The sequence below is a fragment of the Pyrgilauda ruficollis genome, unplaced genomic scaffold (genome assembly GCF_017590135.1).
Source record: "Pyrgilauda ruficollis isolate IOZ18807 unplaced genomic scaffold, ASM1759013v1 scaffold31, whole genome shotgun sequence".
Classification (NCBI taxonomy): domain Eukaryota; kingdom Metazoa; phylum Chordata; class Aves; order Passeriformes; family Passeridae; genus Pyrgilauda; species Pyrgilauda ruficollis.
The window spans coordinates 994,948-1,015,803 of NW_024524489.1; the positions used below are offsets into that span (position 1 = coordinate 994,948).

A 20,856-nucleotide genomic window follows, 5' to 3' on the forward strand; every position below is an offset into this window, starting at 1 on the left:
AGTGCTCATTGTGCTGGGAGGGCAGGGGCTGGAAGCACAGGCATGTGCAATTGCTTCTTCTTGGTGTGAACACAAAAGCCTGCAGGGAAATTTCCCTGCCTGTTCCTGGCACTGCCCCTCCTGCAGCAAAGGGCTCAGGGTAAGGTCTCCTGAGTCAACGAACGGAGAAAACTGGCCTTGTGTTAAGAAATTTTTATTTGTCCTTTGGATCTGTAATGTAAGCACATAAAATTACAAGTGGAAGAAACATCATGCCACAAAATTGCATAGAATTTTTACAAAAATGTGAATTATGCCTCTGAAACAATCATAGATTGAGGAACCGAAAAAATATGTACATGTTAACTGGAATATTTCATCCTACTCTGAAAGCAAATCATCAAGGACTAATCAATCACAGACACTATTAATACAATGTACAAGAGCAACACTGGTTTCAAAGAAAGGCAAGCAATGATGTCCCTTTAGTTATCTGTCAGTGAATGTTTAGCTAATACATGAGCATTAATTAACATAATTATGAACATGTTAAGTCTAAAATGTCTGGCCTTCATTAGAATTTTTAAAATTCTGTTTATACTGCCAAAACCAAGCTATTTTCAGTAGTGTAAAGATATCTGAAGTGCACGACCTAGTTTAATATAGACAGCTCTATTCTATACAGCAGAAAGTCCACAATACAGCATTTCCACACATTCAACACGGAACAAGGCAAATACATAAAAGGCACAAGACTTGCACATCATAAAGACCCTTTTTTCATTACCTTACTCTAGTTCAAGTAATATCAATATTAAATGATATTGGTTTCACTGAAATAGTTTGAACGATGCAAGATGTACAGGATTACACACTACCTTACACCTGCAGAAAGTGGCACTGTACAGATATAAAAAAATGTGAGTACAGGAAATGGTCAAATACAAACGTACTGTAAAATGACTACAGCTGATAGTATATTTAACCCAACCAGTCTATTTATTTCTTATTAAATATAAATAAAAGGTTAATTGGCATTTGCCCGAGTTTCTCTGAGGACTGTGCCGAAGTCCTGGCTCCCCTGAAGTCCGAGGTTCAGAGGAGCCAGGATTTTCCCAAAAAGCCTGCGCTGTACAACGGTTCTATGATGCAACAGTTTCAGTTTTAGTATGAACACTGCTATCAGTTTATTCTTGTAATAATTTAGAACAACACGTCATTTTAACTTTATAAAATGCAGCATTAAATCTCGACTCTACACTTTCAATGAGTGATTAAGATTGATTTCAAAGTGCAAAACTAGGATTAGCAGAGGAGTCACCTTTCCTAGCGTTAGGATGAAAGTCAGATTTTTGAATTTCATGTGCGCTGATTTCATCATCATAAACCAGAACAGTTTAATTCAAAATACGATCTCCAAACAATGTGCAATTTTTCTTTCTTTCTGTTCTAAGTTTAAAAAGGAAACATCAAAATACTGTTTGTTTTCCAAGATTTGAACTTATATATATATACACCATTATTTAACCGAAAACTTAAACTTGATTTGTATTTTATTGCTTAAATTTAAATAAAATAAGTTACTTTAAGTACTAAAATCCTGAGGGAATGGAAGTAAGGTAACTCAACTGTTACGATGTGTTCAAATCCTCCCCATGAATGGACTGCTTTCTCCGACTGCCGTTTAACCCCAGCTAAGGCCCTGATCTTGCCAGTGGATGTGAATGCTATTCCAGCCCAGCTCCTGGCCCCGTGGAGGAGCAGAACCCAGCTCTGCAGGATCAAGTGCCTCGAGGCCAGCCTGGGGCTTCTGAGCTGGTTTCTGCCTCGCCCCAAGGGAGGATCGCGCACTGGCCCAGGTACCAATCCCAGCTCGTCCGAGGTGTTTCGTGATTTCTGCTAGGGTGGGAATCCAGAGAACAGCATTTCTTACCTTTTCAAATATCCTGACTTTCACAATGTGTCTCTGTCATCTGATAGAAATTTCCCAGAATGTGCTGTTACTTCTCTCATGCATATCATACAGTACGCTAACTTTGATTGTTCTTATTTTAACAAGTCAGTCAAACAGATTAATAGACATTTTTAAATAACAGTGGTCAGGTTTTTATACTTCGCTTTTAAATTTTAGACCTTAGTAAAACTGAACCTCAGTCTTAAAAATAATGGAAGATTCTGTTAGATTTCAAATACTGTAGTCCTAAACATTTTATAATCCTATCAAATTCAGTAAGCTTAAAATATGATACTTAAAATCAATACTTTCGAGTCTGCAAAATATATATCAAATTTATATTCTAAAACTACTTTGATTTACACCACTAACACCACAAAAAGAATTCTATGATTCCATGATCATTGTATAGCAGTATAACCCAGATGTTAGCTCTCGGAAAGATTCTCCCTACTCACGGATCCCTGAAACATTTCATTTGGCCAAGAGACCACATCAGCTCCAAATAGCAACATGCTGTGTGTGCATATAGACAGATGTGTGTGCACATATATATATATGTATATATATACAAACATATATGCACTCACACGGTGTAACAAACACAGATGGACACAGACACCGACATCTCCACGCGGGTTCTCCTCTCCGTATTCCTCTCGTCCCCACAGTTCCAAGAATTTTCAGCAGCAAATATATGTCTCTCCATGGGATAAACATAATATCAAGACAGCAAGCCACCAGTGCTTGCAGAGCTAAAAAGGATCCAAGGTTTCAGTGCAAATGTAAAAGGATGGTACAGCTGTCAAGGTGCAGTTATAAAGAAGGAAACAAATATGATTAAGTACTGTTGTGATATGCTCCAGGATCTCTATTAATTTGGAGCACTTTGCTCTGGCACTCCAAAAGGAAATCTGCACGCACTTTTCTCTGTACAATACACTGGTCTTCATTAAACATTCTTAACAGTGAACATGGCCAGAAAATTACCCATGGTAAACTGGCCAAAAAAATAAAAATAATAATAAAAAAAAAAAAGAGAAGAGGGAGGTTAACATATTAATTTTCCCATTACAACTGCACTAAGCTTTAGAACAATAATCAGATGAAGAATAAGAATGAAGACCCTTGCAGAATACTCTTTATAAAATGTTCCTTTGGGGAAATGTGCACTTGAATGCAGACTCCTCCTGCCTCCCGGCGCAGCTCACCGCGGGAGAGCGGAGACGGGCAGGTGGGAATGGTGCGCCCCGGTGCACTGATTGTTTCTTGGGCAGTTAAAAAGTAGTATCAAACACTTTCTCTTGGTTATCTTCTTCCAATTCCTCCTCACTTTGTGGAGGTTTATGATTTGATTTTCCACTGTCAGATGCCAGGGAAGAGGGGGCAGAACTGTGGTCTCCATCCTCACTGATTTTCCCTTTCATGGCTTCCTGTACGAACTCCAGAATTTCCAAAGGCAGTCTTTTGAATTTGTCTTGATACTCCTGATCAAGTTCCACCTGCAACTACAACAAAAGAGACAAGCTGTCTTCAGGTGTATCTGATGTGACCAGTGCTGCAGGATGGGGCAAGTACCACACCGGGCAGGAGGGGAATTAACAAGGCATTTTTGCACAATTCAAGACCGTACTCCCTTCTTTCCCGTATTGGCACCACGCATCCAAAGTGCCTGTCAATTCCCATGCAGTCATTGCAAAGCTGGAGGAACGTGCAGTCATCAGGCTGGTTTTGGGTACCACCCTCGGGTACCCAAATCCTTCAAATTCATGTGGATTTAACTGTGTGGTGTCCATACTCCCACTGGCTTTGACAAGACCCCATTCGGGTGTAGTATGGATCACGGATAAGCCTTGGAAAGTGCAAGGCCTTCATTGAGCTTCAGGTAGTTAATCACACATCAAACACACCACAAATGTTGCTCTGAGAACAATAAAACAACTTGTGCCAGATTTCTTGGGTTGGAGAAACCGTTAGGAAAAAGTCAGTTGTCAAAGGGAGTCAGAGAGGGAGGGAAAACAAGTTAAATTGCATTTCTTAGGGCTGGATCATGGAAAGTTACATTATCGGATTAATGCAGAATGTGTCTTGGACATTACTGGGGAAAAAGTGTCATATCATCAACAGGATGCAAAAGGCATGCAGAAAGAAATCTGGCTATCAGTCTTCAGGAAGCAGTGGGTCCTTTCCCAGTATTTGTTAGAACTGCCTTTGTTTTTAGTGCCCATATTAGGACCTGCACGATCCATTATTTGAAAAACATTAATGTGTATCAAAGTTTCAACTGAAGACAAAGCCAATTTTTTCATCATGACCAATATGTGAGCACAGCAGGAAGCAAAAGGGGTGAGTTCCAAAGCCAGACCCGCTCCATCCGTCCATCCATCCATCCATCCATCCATCCATCCATCCACCCACCTTCTTCAAAAGAGGGAGTCAGGTTCTGCTAACTGTAGCTGCAGCAGTTTTGCAATAGTTTCTTAGCAAATTGTGTTTTCACATAGGTATTTTCCCAGGATTTCCAGGATAAAGGTGCTAGGAATTCTGATCCTTCAGCTCTAGGCCTGCATCTGTCCTGTGCAGTTTCAGGTCTCCTTCACCCCACTGCAACAGCTCTCAACAGGCAATGCAAATTTTCACCTGAACATTAGGTCCTGTCCTAGTGTTACCATTCTTGACCTGTCCACGGACACCATGTCTCTATCACCACCCCTCCCTCTGAGCCCTTCCAATCCCATTCCCCATGCTTCTGTCCTGGTTTTCATCCTGCATCTCTGACTTTATTTTTGTGAGGCCTCTTCTTTCTCCTGATGTGCAAATCAATGTCCTTAGCTCACCCGGTCTAGTTCTACATTCCTTAATTAGACAAATTCTGCAGCTTTTCTTCCTCAAGATCTAAGATCTGTTCTTTTTCCTTTTGGTTTGCCTGCTAAAGCTCTTTTCCTGCCTTCTTTCTGGAAGTTTTCCTGATCTCCTGGCCTCTGTTTTCCACCTCAGATAAAACCAAGTCTGAGGCACAAACAGTTCCATTAAAACACACCCTTTGTCTAAAATACATATTTCTATCAACTAGAAATATATAGTTGTCACTGTGGTAGTTAATCATTATCCTAACACCTTCCTTCTTTTCCTGCACCCTTCATTTCTGGCTTTATGTCTAGATACAAATTTTCTGAAGGGATCCTCCTTTTGTCTCCATTTTGCAAACACTCCCCCAGGTACAGGCATCCTCAGAGGAACAGTGCCATAGGGTGGCTGGTGGAGGAAACTGGAATGTTGCTCCCTCTGTGCCCTGCTCAGCAGAGCCCCAGGACTGCACTCCAGCTGCCCAGGGAGCTGCTCACATCCCAGCTGCACTGACTGGAGTGTCGGCAGCACCTGGGTCACACTGCAAAACAAAGACTGAATTCTGGGCAAAGGGCCTTCCTTCATGGTGCTTGGGGTTACAGCATGGCTAAATACCTGCCCTGCTAAAAACACAGCAGTGTCCAAGCCAGAGATGGGCTGCTGCATTCCCCACGTCATTGTTGTATGTGGCATTTGTGAATTTTGGGCACCTCAGGTACAGAAGAAGGTGTGTAGTATCATAAGTCAGGGAAAAGTCTCCTGGCTCTCAACTTCCTTCAGAACCTCGATTTGCTTAATTAGGTTTAAAAGCAAAAGAAGTATTTGAAATCCCTCAGAAACTGAACGTTATGTGAACCCAGTGCAGCCATAAGCATGTTGTTAGATAACAATTGCATCTAATATTCTCCTAAAGCGCCTCCAGTGGCTAATTCCCCCTCAGTCGAGTGCTTAATAGAAATGACACGAATCTGGAGCCACCCCTCTGTCTCCAGAGACAGTCTATATAGATATCTAATCATGAGAAGGCTGAAGTTAGTTGAGAAAGAGCAGACAGCAGACAAGGAGGGTTGACTAAAACTGCATCAGTAAAAATTAGTTTTCTTTTTGTTTCCAAAGGCTCTGTCAGTTTTCCCCTTGCTCAGTGTCCAGCAAGTCCCTCAGATCCCATCCATTCTGTGGCCCCTGAGCTACCACACAAGGTTAAAGAAACAAGCTGCCTGCAAGGTTCTTTAAAAGCCTCAGTTCCTCCTGTTTGTTCTGTGGCTCCACAGGGACATGGCAGTTCATGGCAGGGAATGGAAATGCCCTCCCAGCAGCAGCAGTAGCCACACACACCTCTCACCTGGCTGGCTGATGGCAAGGAAGGTGCCACGTTAGTGTGAGAGTAAAAGCTCAGGCAGCACCTCACCAGACTCCACCAGGGGGGCCTTCCCACCCAGTCTGCTGTTCCCTTGGGTTGTTCCCATCACAAGTCCACCTACCCCAATTTCTCTGCTCTCCAGCTACTAAACAAGGTGACCTACACTTGCTGTTAGGATTCGGAGTCAGACAAGGGGGGGGACGGGCAGATCATTATCTGGACCACTGTCCTCATTAACATGTACCAACCTTCTTCCTTCTGGTATCTCACTGCCTGCCCTCCTACAGATCCTGTGTCCGCTCCTTAACCCACAACAGAAACACCACCAACGTCACCCCCACGTAGCTTCAGTGTCCCACAGTTGGACACTACTTCTTGTTCAGGTAGATCTCACTCCCATGTACTTTACTGACAGGCAGTGAGTTAAAACTTTAAAATTCAGAGCCATCATTATGTGTTGGCAGTGGGGTCCTTGGGGACAGGAAATGAATCTGTTATTCCCTTTTCATGGCTGTGGCCAGAAGCTCTTGAATGTGTGCTTCCATCTCCTACCTCTAATTTTTTTTACCCAACAGTGCAAGTTAAAAAATGCCAGCTGATGCTTACTTCAGCTTTACACAAAAACTGCCCTGGACAAAGAGCACCATGTGCACCTGGAATCCAAGCAGCACAGCTCTGAGCTGAGGGACAGGACAGGAGCAGGGCTGTACACGTGAGCAGAGCTCCTGGTGGCCAGCCAGCTGCCCGGCTCATGGGCTCACGTCCCCTCCCAGTTCAAAGGGCTCTTCAGCATCCTTGGCTGCAATCGCTTTCCAAAGAGGGCCCTCAGTCAGGGAAAGGCCTTGCAGCCCTTCCTTGGAATGTGGGAGGGACCATGACTATGGTTGTTCAGCTTAAAGCAAGGGAAATGCTCAGGAAAGGAAACACGGTATTACTAAAACTATTTACATTCATGTTTGTACCTAGCTGTTATTATTAGAACTCCCAAATGAGCAGCATGAACAGCACCAGAAGCAGTGACTGTGATCAATAAAGGATTACAGAGGCAGAGGCTCTGGGTTTAGATGCTCCTGGCCAAGCCCCTGCAGACTCCTGCACGCTTCCAAGTGATCTGATGAAGCCCTGTTTGCACCAGGAGCCAGGAGAGAGCAGTCCCAGGGGACAGGCACAGTGAGCAGAGGTGGGCACAGTGAGCAGAGGTGGGCACAGTGAGCAGAGGTGGGCACGGTGAGCAGAGGAGGGCACAGTGAGCAGAGGAGGGCACAGTGAGCAGAGGTGGGCACAGTGAGCAGAGGAGGGCACAGTGAGCAGAGGAGGGCACGGCTGGCCCCACAGCCCCGCTTCCACCTCCCCTCCTGCTGCACTGCAGCAGCCCAAGGGAAAGGGGAACCGGGGGAAACACGTCCAGCCCGAGTCCCTTCCTGCAGCCCCTCTCAAGTGCTGGGTGTGAGCACTGCTGCCCCTTCCCCTGCACCCTGGGAGCGAGTGGCCTTTCAGAATTCCCTGCTGCAAGGGCTTCCCAAAGCGTTTCCCCCTCTCCCTGTCCCCAAGGTGTTCCCAAAGCTTTTCCCCCTCTCCTTATCCCCAAGGACTTCCCAAAGCTTTTCCCCCTCTCCTCATCCCCAAGGTGTTCCCCAAGCCTTTCCCCCTCTCCTCATCCCCAAGGTGTTCCCCAAGTGTTTCCCCCTCTCTGGTCCCCAAGGTGTTCCCCAAGTGTTTCCCCCTCTCCTCATCCCCCAGGGCTTCCCAGAGCGTTTCCCCTCTGGTCCCCAGAGCCCTGGACAGCAGGCTGGCCTGTGACCCGCAGCATCCTGCTGCTGCTGCCACTTTCTCCCTCTCCTTATCCCCAAGGTGTTCCCCAAGCCTTTCCCCCTCTCTGGTCTCCAAGGTGTTCCCAAAGCGTTTCTCCCTCTCCTTATCCCCAAGGTGTTCCCCAAGTGTTTCCCCCTCTCTGGGCCACACCAGGTGCCAATCTGAAATTTGGCCACTGATTGGTTTGACCATAACTTCCCAAAACCTCACTTCCTGGTCAAACCATGACAATGTCCCAGGACATGCACTCCTGAAGATTACAAATTACTTTGTGCTGTTCCTGCTGTCTCCTGAAATGATTTCACCCCAGACATAGATGTAACAGTTCATGTAAAAACATTTATTATCCATTTACCGCTGTCACTCTGCTCTTGACACGGCTCTTTCTTTATCCTTATGGATGGAGAAAATGTGTTCTCTCCAGGGGAATAGAAGGGAATAAAAACTCTCGTCTAAAACTCCATCCAGAATGTGCATATGAGGAGGAAAAAATGCCTTAAATATGTTTTTTATCTGTCTAAGCTTAGCCAGACCTGGTGTCTTTTCCCAACCAGTCATTTCAATCCATGAAGACATAACAGAGGAATACTGACCTCATTTTCTCTACTGTTGAATATATTGATATTTTTATTTAGCCTTACAAGATAAAAAAGTGGCATTAATTAAATTCTTCCTGTAGAGAAAGTGAGGTATAGAAGAAGACTGGGATTCATCTGCATAATTTGGGGTGTCTGCAATTTATTCATCTTAATTTAGTTTTGCTGCTGCCCCATCTCAGCTGATGCAAAGCCAAGCCACCCGCACTGCCATTCCTTCCAGCTCACCCGTGCTCCTAAAATATATCTGCAGCTCCAAAACAACCCAAGGGGCACTGCTGAAAAAGCACCTCCGGAATTAACCTTCAGCCAAAAATGTTTTGAGAAAGTGACGTATGAAATACAACCAATTACACATTTGGTGAAAAAACCCACCAAAACACAGTTTTGTTGAAGCAAAACCATTAATTATGGCCATATTTGGTTTGATGAAGTTCTTCCACTGCAAAGATTTGATATGACTCCAAATAAGTCGCTTTTTAAAGTCTCAGGTTTTTCCATTCCGCTGGGAATTTTTCTCTAAGGGCAGCCTTTTGAGTTTGGTGTTTCTGTTCTATCTCCTTTTAAATTTATCTTATTTTGTTTTCCTGCTGACTTTCTTTCCCTAAATGATGCAGTGAATTATGAATGGAAAATTATTCAAATCTCCTGGCTCAACAATTTAGGTAAAAATAGACTCTGAGGACTAAATAGTTCAGTATCTCCAACAATCTTGAACATTTCCAACAGTAAACTCTATTCTTAAGTTTTTTTCACCATTTTTGAGTTAAGATTTCAAATGTGAGACATTTTAAAGTTGTGTTATTTCTCCTTGAGGCAGAGTGCAGCAAAATATATAAAAAAGCACTCTTTTGTAGTTGATTGTTGCATTTACTCACCAGTTGAAATGTGATACTCATTTGTATCCATAATTACCGTGGCACTGCCCACATGCAGGATATTATTTAATTCCACATAGGCAGTGCCTGTTCTTTTTGTTTTGCTGATGAGAAACTCAAGTGCATTCGTTTCTTCTGTGCAATTTCAGCAGAATGTATTTTGACAACAGGCTGTAACTGGCCACTGCACCATTGTAATCAAAGGGGGGCTGCATCCTCTCCAGGGGATTTCTGTTTAGCAAAGCTCCTCTTTTCCTCATCACGTGCCATGGGAAATGTTTATTTTGTTAACACCAGCAACGCTGATATTTTCAGTGGTCGGTGTTGCCATATTGCAACAGCAACACTGGGCTGGGACTGGGGCCCCTTTCTCACTGCTCCCCTCCTTCTCCAAATCTGCTAAAGCTACAAATACGTATTTTTCTTCCTGCAAATATTTGACCCATGTGCCTTAAGATACTTTTAAATAGAGGATTTGGGGCTTTTAAGCCTGCATCAGACAACAAATATGCATAATGTCAGCGACCTCAATTTAGCTTCCAAAATAGCTCATAGAGGACTCCCAGATTAAGGGTACGGAGAGCAAGAGGCTGCTGTTCCTCTGCTTTTCATTGTCAGAGCTTACTTAATTAGAAAGCCATTCTGGAGGGATACAGCATTAAAAGACATATGAGTAGCAAGAACTGTTAAAAGCAGATGGAGGCTCAGTAACAGGGAGAGTGAAATTGAGGAACAGAGCTCAGGGATCAAGTGATTTATAGGCAGCAATTTTTGTTTAATTGGAAACAGTAGGAGTTCCTTATTAAGGACCATGTTATTCCCTCCACTAAGCAGATTCCTGCTGGGAAGGCAAAGGAGTAACCACTGCTCAGATGTCCTCATGCCTCAAGGCCACAGTCCCTGTGCAGCACTGGCCGGAGCCCTCTCTGCCCATCGGAATGGCCCCAGCTGGAACAGCAGGTTCTGGGGGGCTGCTGGCCCAGGCCTGGGAAAGGAGTTCACTCTGCATGCACAGAGAGCACCTAAAGGCTCCTGTTCCTCCCAGTGACACCGAGGATGTGCATAAAGGGACGTGCCAATCATGTTAACACTTGGCCTTAGTACAGATTAAGGGCAACGCTGCTAACCCTGAGATGAAACTATTCAGGTAGACAAGGTTTTCTCTCAGGAGATGTGGGAGTGTGGAATCGTCAAGGGGAGCCTAAGGGCACTTGGCATCTGAGGTGGCACCAGGTCAACAACAGCAGGAAATGTCTTCCTGCTGACTGGAAAGCTCCCATTGACGAGTCCTGTCCTCAGACAAGGACATCTCTGCATCTCAAACAATGGGCACTTTCCAGACCATGGGACACACACCAATTCCCAGAGTCCTTCTCTGTCTCCCTGCCTGAAGGTGGTGCTCCCATGTCCTCCACACAAGGTGACAAAGCCATCAGGTGACCTCGGCACCCCACAGAGTCTCCATGCTGCTCCCTGAGCCCAGGGCTGCTGGCTCAGCCCCAGTTGTGACCGCTCCCCTTGGCCCCTCTCCTGCCCAATCCATCAGGCTGCTCAGCCCGCTCCCCTCCTGGGCAGAAGTCACCAGCAGTGACAGCAGAGGCAGGCAGAGGGTGGCACAGCCTGTTACCTCCCTCCCTGCCACGCTGCACTCAGTGCCTGCTGCTGCTGAGGGTGACTGCTGTGCCTCCCCCAGGGCACAAGGGCTCACACAAACAGGTCCCTCTCCTACCTGCTGTGTCAAGGCACTGGGCTGCAGCCCTGGGCTCTGCCTTCATTACCTGCAGCCTCATTAAACCAGTGGGACCCGGCCTCCTGCATCTGAATGTTTGTAAGGCAGCTCTATCCCCCTTCTGTGTGGTAAACCAACATTTGCTCCAGTAACTGATTAAAAATGAATGTCTGGGTGGTGAGATTTCCCATCAGTGCTGCCCAGTTGCACACATATTAAACATACATACACCTGTACAATATCTCTGCTGAGACCTGCTGGGTTAGAGAAGGTCCTTACAGCAAAAGCCTGAACTGGTGATCTTTTCCTATTGGCAATTGTATTATTAGCAGCAATTTTAGATCTCTTGCATTTTGTTTGAGTAAGTTATTTAAAGAGATAGCTTGTACTGAATTCTGTGGGAGGACTTTCTTCACAGAACTCATTTCCTGTTTCTTCAAAAGTCTGGCAATTTATTCTCATGCACAGCTCTGCTCTGTGCCTCGTAAGCTGCATACTTGGAATTACTCCTCTTTCTGATGATTATTTCATGTAACAGTTTGCTTTTGTGGATAAAATGCTTTCTTAAGCTGTCAAGTGGCTCTTAGACAACACCATAAAAGCATGACCTATGCACCTCATAATGCATATGAATAAAAATAATTTGAGCTAGAATGAACAGGAAAAAAAATCCCCTTTCTATGGGCATTTTAAGGGTAGATTCTGAGATTCTGTTCTTTTTCATCATCACTAGAGTAAGCTGTCTTCACTGTAAGCAAAGGAGAATCTGCTCAGTTTCAATGCAATAAATCCAGAGAAACTCCCCTGAAGTCTCATCTATCAGCAGATGCTGCCCTTAGTTTATTGGGGTGGATCCAGGGTAAATAGTTTGAGTGACAGAGCTCAAAGAGAGCATCTTAACTGGTCCTTTTTTAAAGTGCTGTCCATATTTTGGATACTGCAAAACAAACAAGAAAAAAAGATCAGTGCAGCCATTACCTTCTAATAAATGATGTTTTCCCACTTCCACGATACCTCCAAGGCAGCCTGTAAACAGCACAGGCCTTCCAAGAGCAGCAGCATTGTAATCCTCATCTCAAGGGGTCATGACAGTCCCTTGGAAACTCATTGCAAATGACATCTTGAGGTTACAACAGCAAGAATATATTCCAGAAATATTGCAAAGCCCGGGCGGAGCGAGCAGAGAAGGCAGCAGCAGGATGTCCCCAGCGGGCCATGGCATCTGCAGGCACTTCATGTTTACTGTGTTTTGCCTGAGAGTGGTCTTGTCCCCCGAAGTGAGAGATTCTGGCAATGTTTGAAAGAGGAGGGACAAGAAAAGGAAGTTTCAGGTGCTTAAGGCCTCCTGGTGAGGGCTCAGGAGCTGCTGGAGTTCAGGTCTGGTAAAAAGGTGGTGGAACCCATAGCACAGCTTTTGGATTCTCACCTAAACTGAACTCTGGATTCAGTCTAACAAAGCACTTTCCAGCCTCTCATATCCACATTGCTAATAGGTAATTAGAGTGTTGCCTGTGTCTGACTCTTGGCAGGACATCTCTAACAGGCCCCATCAGTGCCACAGGAAATTCCCTCTGAGCCACAGATTTCTCCTCCAATACAACAATGAAAAGGAAATAAATTATCTCTGTCTCTGTCTCTCTCCAGGGGCACCACAGTGCTCCTCAGAGCAAAAGGAACAGCTCCCCTGTGATTAAGTGTGGCACCTCCTTTCACTCCACACCCTGCTCTGCCCTGGCTCTCCAGCCTGCTTTGAGGACAGGAGCTCCACACACACTCTGAGGGCTGTGCATCTCCAGACAGACCTTCCTGAAGGTGCACACTCACTGCTACTGCCATGTCCCTGAAATGCTCATTGATGCTAATGATGGCTTGGAAGCAGCCATCACTGGCTCAGAAATGATCACACTGACAAAGCCTCTGCTGCACTTTAACGTTTAGCTTGCTCTCCATGCCAGAGAGCCTCTGCAAGATGGAGCCCCACTGACAAGTCTGCTTGGAAATTACTGAGCACTCAGTCCTTTTCCTAATATCTTGTTAAAAATGAATGTTTCTAAACTAGAAAGCAAGCACACTCCAATAAAGATCAAAGCCTTCAAAGTTTCTTTGAAAACCTTGTCAAGCAGTTGCATTTCTATAATCCCTTGTAACAGTGAAGGCTACTCCAAAATATTTCCTAACTCATCAACAACATGAATCTGGCCTCCTCTTTACTATTAGCAGAGACTTTTGCATTGACTCTCCCCAAATAATGAGCCAAGTTAGTGACAGACCCATTGAACATAACAGGCTAATGAAAAAATTCCATCCAGGACCTGGCAGAAGTTTAACAGTGGAGACAGAGCTGCTATCCTCCTCTTCCATCTTCCAGAAAGGATGGCTCAGCATTTTGGCCTTTGTACTCCCAAGTGTCAGGGAAGTTTTGAGGCTGGGTTTAACAATGACAAAAAGCTGGGAGTGGGTTCAAACTTAGGTGCTGATGTGTATGTTCATGACTGTCCAAGGGCCATCAAATGGAGATGTGTCACTGCTGCTGGGCACTGAGGCTGCCGAGTTTAGGGCTGCTCTGTGTTTATATACTATGATTATCTTTACATCCCTCTACTTCCACCAGGAGTTCATCCACATATCCACACTGCTCATCGAGTCATGCTGCATTACACAACACACTTGTTTTTTTTTGTGGTTTTTTTTTTTTTTTACTTGAGAAGCAAAATTAGTGTAGAATTTTAACTGCAACTATTAAAAACGTTAGAGCTTAATGCAAGAGCAACACTGCCCAGTGGTTCAGCCTAATTAAAAATAGCCTGAAGGTTTTTACTTCTTGATACTACAATTAGCTTTAAAGGCAAAAACCCTCCTCTTGCTGTCTGTACTGCTGTGACTGGATTAAGCAGTACTATGCACTAGGAGGTTGACTGAGCCATCCTCATGATTCAGTTCAAGGGATTAATATTTCAGTTCAGTTGTTTTTCATTTAAACATGTTCTCCAAAGTTCAAATTAACACTGACTGCTGCAAGCTTAGGTAACTCTCTAATTACCCATCAAGTTTAAATGACCCATGCAGAAAACTTTATTTCAGTGATGCTCAGCAAGCATCCCACAATGCAAAAATTGACAAATAAGGTAATTTCATCAAGCCAGATCAACAGGACAAAGCTGCCCAGAGCAGCTTGAACTCCTGCCTGGTAAAGCACATACCCAAAGTTCACTGCAGGACAGTGATTGGCTTTTATGGGGTTTGGATCTGCACTTTGGATCTCCATCACACGAGTACAGGTGCAAACAGAGCAGATCCAGTGAGGGAACTGCTGGCACTAAAGGGCATGAAATGCTTGCTCCTGAGCCAGCAGGGATCCGGGGGTAATCGTAACCTGCCTCACAAAGGAGAGGTGCAAAGTTGTGTTTCAGTGGCTCAAGGTTTTCAGCTGGAAATCACTCCCTTTTTCAGTTTAAGCAAACTGCAAATCATGAAGGAGTGTGGGAAAAGGGACCAGCTTGCTGCTTAAAATCTAACAGACAACAGACAGCAGCCTCCCACAGAGAAGGGCAGATGCCCTTCTCACCTCCAGACCTTGGTCTCGGGGTACAACCCATGGGTCTCCTCCAGCACCTGAGCTCCTAGAGGAAGGGAACTGCTGCTGAGGGTGTTTCTCCGTGCTGGTGCTCATCCTGGGTGAGGAGCTGCAGCCCCAGCAGCCTCCCAGCCTGCTCTCAGGTGTGGGGGGATATGTCCAGTGAGGAGCTGTGACAGAAAATGTGTCCCAGGGCCTGTGTGAGGCTGTGCCAGGGAACCCTTCCCTGGGTCTGAAAGTGCTCTTGAACACATATCCCAAGGAGATTGCCATGGAGCTCTGGGCCAGACCTTGCTGTTGCCAGGAAAAGGGACACACTCACTCCTGAAAGCCAGAGAGGCAGGAGGATAAGGGACACCACACCTTCAGACCTGCTGAGGGTCCTTCCCCTGGTGCCTGCTGTCCCCACCGAGCTCATGGGCACGAGAAGGTCACTGGGGGCTCCCCCACACCCCGAGCCACTGCAGGAACCATGAGCTTCTCCCTGACCTCACTGAGCTGCATCTGCTCCTGCCCTCTCTCCTCCCGAGGTTAATGCAGTTCAGCAAAGCTCAGTTCACCAAAGGGTCAAGCCTGAACTGAGATGAAGCTCATGAACCTCACTAAGCTCTTTGCTTTTTTTTCCACTGAGAGGCATGCCATCAAAATGCCTAACATGATCCCCCTAGAGCTCCACTTTGTTTTTAATCTGATTTCATTTATGTGTATCACTATTGGTAGCTTCTCTCTTGGAAAGGTTTTGCACCATGCAAAACCTTATTTAAGAAAAAAACCACTGGCAGTAGAACAAAACCTCTTTCCATTACAAGAACTTATCTTTTTAATGCTCTATCAGTGTTTTATTATTATTTCGGTTCTTGACATCTTCCAAAAGCATTAAAAAGTTCTTGAGAGGTCTTACAGCTTTACAGTGTATTCTCTGATGCCAATTCTGATCACAATCTAGCTGAAGATAAGTTTAATGAACACTAGAAAAATAAAGGCCTTTCATAAGTGATCAAGTGATTTGAAGAAGCAGAAGAGTACTTTAAAACCACGTGTTTCTCGCTCTAGAGCCCTATTTTAAAAACGTGCAGAGTGCACAGCTCTGCAGCAGAAATTCATCTGGAACTTGGGGAGTATTTATTTCAAATGATGGTAGACAAGTATCAGAAATGAGTGAGATTACTAACTTGCAAAAACACCTTTTAGAACAACGACTATAAAATGTCATCTCTTCCCCATCTCATGGAAATCTGTTTGGTATTAGGGAAACACAGACAGACATTAGATTTAGTGATGATGAGTGAATAATAAAGTCATCTGCTACTCTAAATAACTGTAAAAAGATTATTCTGAATTAGTTACAGAAGTTATTCCTAAAAAATTCTTATCACTTATGTTATTTAAACTTTCTTACATATCAATTAGTTTGAAATAATAAGTCTTTAGGCTATCTATTAATTGCAGCACTGTTGGCACGATCTGTATTTAAAATTACACTATGAAATTAAGCTGAAGCACCAAGCTGTCTTGGCTAACAAAAAAGATTTCCTCAGCCCTTTGGATAGAGCAGGAGAGAGAACGGGGGCACAGAATCCACAGGAGAACTCTTTCTGAGTTGACAGCTGCCTCCTGTCTCAGGCTGACAGGGGCTGTGCAAGGCTCAGGCTAAGAGCCCGTGCTGGCTCTGCAGGGCTGCTTTCCCAGCACTTTTCCCATTTTCCCAGCACTTTTCCCATTTTCCCATTGCTTTCCCAGCTCATTTCCCATTGCTTTCCCAGCCCATTTCCCATTGCTTTCCCAGCCCATTTCCCACTTTCCCATTGCTTTCCCTGCCCATTTTCCCATTGCTTTCCCAGCCCATTTCCCATTTCCCCAGCACTTTTCCCAGCCCACTTTCCCACTGCCTGGCACGGCTGCTCCCAGGCAAAGGGAAAGGAGCTGCCAGGACTGAGCCAAGGAAAGGCAGCAGCACTCAGAACAGGGGACATTCTGCACAGGGCGATGACAAACCCAGCGGATGGGGATTTAGAGGATGAAGTCACTCCTTCACAAGGCAGGGGAGGCTGTTTGCAGAGGGATAGATGGTCCATACACCAGGAGAAGACACCAATTTTAATTTCTCCTGCTGTTATGGCTCGAGGCTCTCTAAGAAGCCTCCAACCCAAGCCTTTAAGTCTTCCTGTCTTTGCAGAGCAGATCTAAGGACAGCTGAACTCCTCCTGTGTGCTCATATTTGCCTTCACAGACAGACTGAAGCTACACTCTGGCACTTGTCCCGTTCCCTCCGGGCTGGTTCCTGCTGGCACCTGTCACAGGCACAGCAGGGACTGCCAGGAAGGGAGCACTGGCCAGGAAGGGAGTTTAGAAAGTGCAGCATTCCTTGGTAGGTGTTACCTTCCCAAATCCTCCGTGCCTGCGGTGCAGAGGAGTCAAAGAGCTGCTTCAGAGACCTTGGGAATGGCATCTTCCTGCCACAGGAATTAGAATAAAAGCAGCTGAAATGTTCTGATGGAGGGAACCATACCTGGGAGAGGAACTTTACACCAGACCAGCCACTGCAGCTCCCTCCCTGTCAGCCTGTGCCTGCTCCACCTGCACCTCCTGTCTCCTGCACCCTGTGGTTAATTGTCATTGAAATAAGGAAAGGCAGAGCATCCTCCTACTAATGTTAATGAGCTACAGGGAGGAAGCAAGGGTGAGCACTGAGTCAGTCCTCCTGTGACAGGTCTGTGTGCTTGTGGATGCACAGACACACACATAAAAAAGGGAAGACATCTGATTATTTTTAAGTACATCAACATAATGACTCCACTGGCATAAACACGGGTTTTGCTGGAAAAAAATCATGTTACTGAAATATTCATACAACAGATGCAGTTTGTTCAGGGAGGACAGGTACAAAGAGGATCTTTGGTGAGGTATTTATCAAAGATCTGTATTTTTTTTGTGATCCTCAGCACACTGTGGAGAGGGACCTGCTCAGGGTCTCTGGGCAATGACAGAATTGGACACGAAAGCACTCTGTGGGCACTCTGACAGATGACTGGTGGTGAAGCTTTACTTACTTGCCCAGAAAACTTTTCAAAAAGGATTTCAGGAGGGACAGAATATTTCAACTTCTAAGCAGACAACATCCATATTGGCAGTATGTCCTCTCTGCTGGTGACTGCATGGGAAAACAGACACCTCTTCCAAGGAGGGATGTCACCTGTGACAGGCTTACTGCTTTTCCACATGACATCAATTCCTGCAGTAGCCAACAGAGAGGACCCTGACCCATGTAAACCCTCAAACATAGTCTGGATCACTGAATTAAATTTGCTTATGAGCTGCAACCACTACATGGCAGCTGATATTACAAGAAATTAACTCCAGTCTTAGAAGAAGAGATCACTTCAAAAGTAAAAAAGCTAAGCAATAATTTAAAAATTGGAATTCATTTTCAACCAATTAGTACTTTCAAGTGGGAGCTGCAGTAGTGCCTGTCTGAATACAAATGGGAATGAAGGGTACTCCAGGCCAAGAGGAGGAGTGAACACTGCCGTGGAACTGGGGAGAGTCACTGCAGCACAGATTCCTTCGTGGCATGGCAAGCACAGCCCTGGCACACAGACTGACAGTGAGGGACCACTCCCAGCAGCTCCTGCAGCTCCCAGGCTCCTCGGCATTGCAGGCTGCTCTCCCCACTCCAGCAGCATCCAAGCTGCGTGGTGTGAAGTGGATTGCTGAAATAACAGGGAAGCATTTAATTGCTGCAAGTCAATCCCATCAGGAGTACTGATTTCTGAAACTCCACCTCTGCTCTGGAAATGGAACCTGCCAAATTTTCAGCAGAAAGGAGCATTTTGAGGGCAGAAATGCTGCACTGAGATCTCACCAAGCTGTACAGCACTCTGCAGAACAAACCTGATCCCACTTCTGCACTTCTGCATTCACTAACAGGAATTATCTCAAGGAGGACCACAGATGAGTGACTGTAAGCTGGTTCTAGAAATGCTAACCTTCAGTATCAGCAGGCTGTGAAATAATTTGCCCTGTGAGCTCACACCATATGTTTTATTCAGGCATGAACACCTCCCTGGTGCAAATGAAGCTGTCAGGAGAAGAGGCAGCACAGTGCAGTATCATCCCCACAGGCCATGCAGTAGCTGAACCTGGAGGCTGAAGTTGTACTGTGCAGAGTTCTGCATGTGTGCAGCAGCTTCCAAAAGACTTAGAAAATTCCAGGTTTAGAAAAAGGACAGCTTGATCCTACACAACACTTGGATATGGCTGAAGCCTCACTGAAAAACTCCCTCATACACTTAAGTGTCCATTGGAACACAGCTTAAAGAATGAGAAAAGTGCAGCAGTAGCTTTTAGGTCCTACCTTTTAGACTTCCTAAAAGCCATTCCTATCCAGCAAAAAAAAAAACAAAACCCTAGTGCAAAAGCATAGAAGAAGAAAAAAGGCTGCAGGTTCAGACCAGGCTTGTAAGTCTACAATCTTTTCTTTTTGTTTCAATATTTTATCTACTGCTGACAAACAAAATTGTGGACTGGGAGTTCTTCCTGTAGCTGTCTAACATTTAGGTAATTTCTCTAGATTTCTGCATAGCTATTAGCGTGGCTTAGAAGGATTCTGTGCCTCTGCTGCACAGAAATATTCTCTAAGGTGATTGATTGCTTTGTTCAGCCCAAAGCCAGTGCTTTACTCCACCAGAGCAGGAGCTGAGATATTCCTTTCTGGCCTGCAGGAAAAAATTTTACCCCTTCTTCTGCCCTGCCTGCCCTCCCTCATCCTGGTACTTAGAGCATCCCAAATGCCTTGTCCTGTGTATGTAGCAGTGAGAGCTTAGAACAGAAAGGGCTGGAGAAATGTTCCTTCCCATCACATCATTGTCAGGTTTGCTTTGGTGTGACGGATCCCTTGGCCCCGTTCTGGAGCTCCCTGAGTGCTCCCTGGTGCCAATGCACTTTGTTCCCAGCTGTCATGCACAGGCAGGTGCAGTGAGTGACACTTCCACCACGCACAGCTCGTCCTGCTCCTTCACACAGCCTGCGAGGCTCAAGTGCTGAGAGCAGGGTGAAGGAAGGAGTAACTGCAGTGGTGTAGTGAGGAGTTACTCTCACTACAGGAGGTTTTTCTCTGGGACCTGCTTTCCTTTTAACTGTGCAGGAGCCATTGGATTTGTCCGGGTTCCCAGCATCCTCCCAAGATATCCTAACTTGACCCAGGCAGGTGATATGAGGTTGGCCCCATATTATTTAAAATGTAAGTGATGTATGATGAGAGCAGAGTTAAAACAAGTTCTCTTTTTTTCAAATGTTCAGGGAGCTGTTTCAAGGCAGCTCATCTCTATTCCCATCCTCCTGCTTTTCAGGAAAGGAAGACAGCACATCCCTCAGGAACAGAAATCAATATTCTCCTGTCACTTAAACACAAACAACAAAGAAATCCCAGTCCCCTAGTGAGCAATTGCCAGTTTAATCTCGCCATCCTCAGTAAGTCGCTCCTTTGAATACTGTGGAGTGCCAACATATTCATTATGGGCTCTGCTTTCTTTTGTCACAACCACTGTGCTCAGGAAATACACGCTTAGTTCCCTTGCCTGTGTCCAAGAGGAAAACAGCACTCATGAAATCAGGGCCCCACCTCACAGTTTTAATCTCCAGCCCTGCCACAATAAGAGAACTAAACAATACTTTCAATTGTGTTATCTTTAACAAGCATTTGAGAAAAATGTTCACTTCTTATGCAACAGTAAAAACCTTTAAATAAACTGTAATGATGTGAATGGACACATGAGGAATATGGTGGGGTCTGTGTGGGCAGGGCAGGTGATTCACAGAAAGAAAAGCCTGACAAACCAAATTCACAGTCACTTCATAAATCAAACTTAGCACTTGCCTTTCTGCAAAGCACAGGGCTCAGCCTGTGCTGTGCAGGGCACAGATCAAACAAACACCCAGAGCTGGTTCCCTTTTCCTTGCCAGGGCATGTCCATAGAAAGGGATGTGATCAGTATTTAAAACCCCAAACAACACCCCCAGACAGGCTGAGAGAACAAACAGCCCTCGCTGAGAACCACGGCAGTTCTCTCCAAACAAGCAAAGCATATCAAAGCAACCCAGGAGAAAGCAGTAGGAGTGAAATAGTAAA

The 20,856-nt window shown here is 45.2% G+C and overlaps 1 protein-coding gene across 3 annotated transcripts in view; it reads right to left on the minus strand.

Annotated features, from left to right (window-relative positions):
* Positions 1–177: 177 nt before the first annotated feature.
* PLCB1 (phospholipase C beta 1) overlaps positions 178–20,856 on the minus strand; it is a 332,534-nt gene continuing 311,855 nt past the window's right edge. Inside the window, exon 32 of one of the 3 annotated variants that reach the window (XM_041474010.1) lies at positions 178–3,441. In XM_041474010.1, the coding sequence (XP_041329944.1) occupies positions 3,211–3,441 (231 nt within the window). In that variant the 3' untranslated portion in view covers positions 178–3,210. The remainder of the gene's footprint in view (positions 3,442–20,856) is intronic. The other 2 variants (XM_041474013.1, XM_041474012.1) reach the window with 2 other exon arrangements.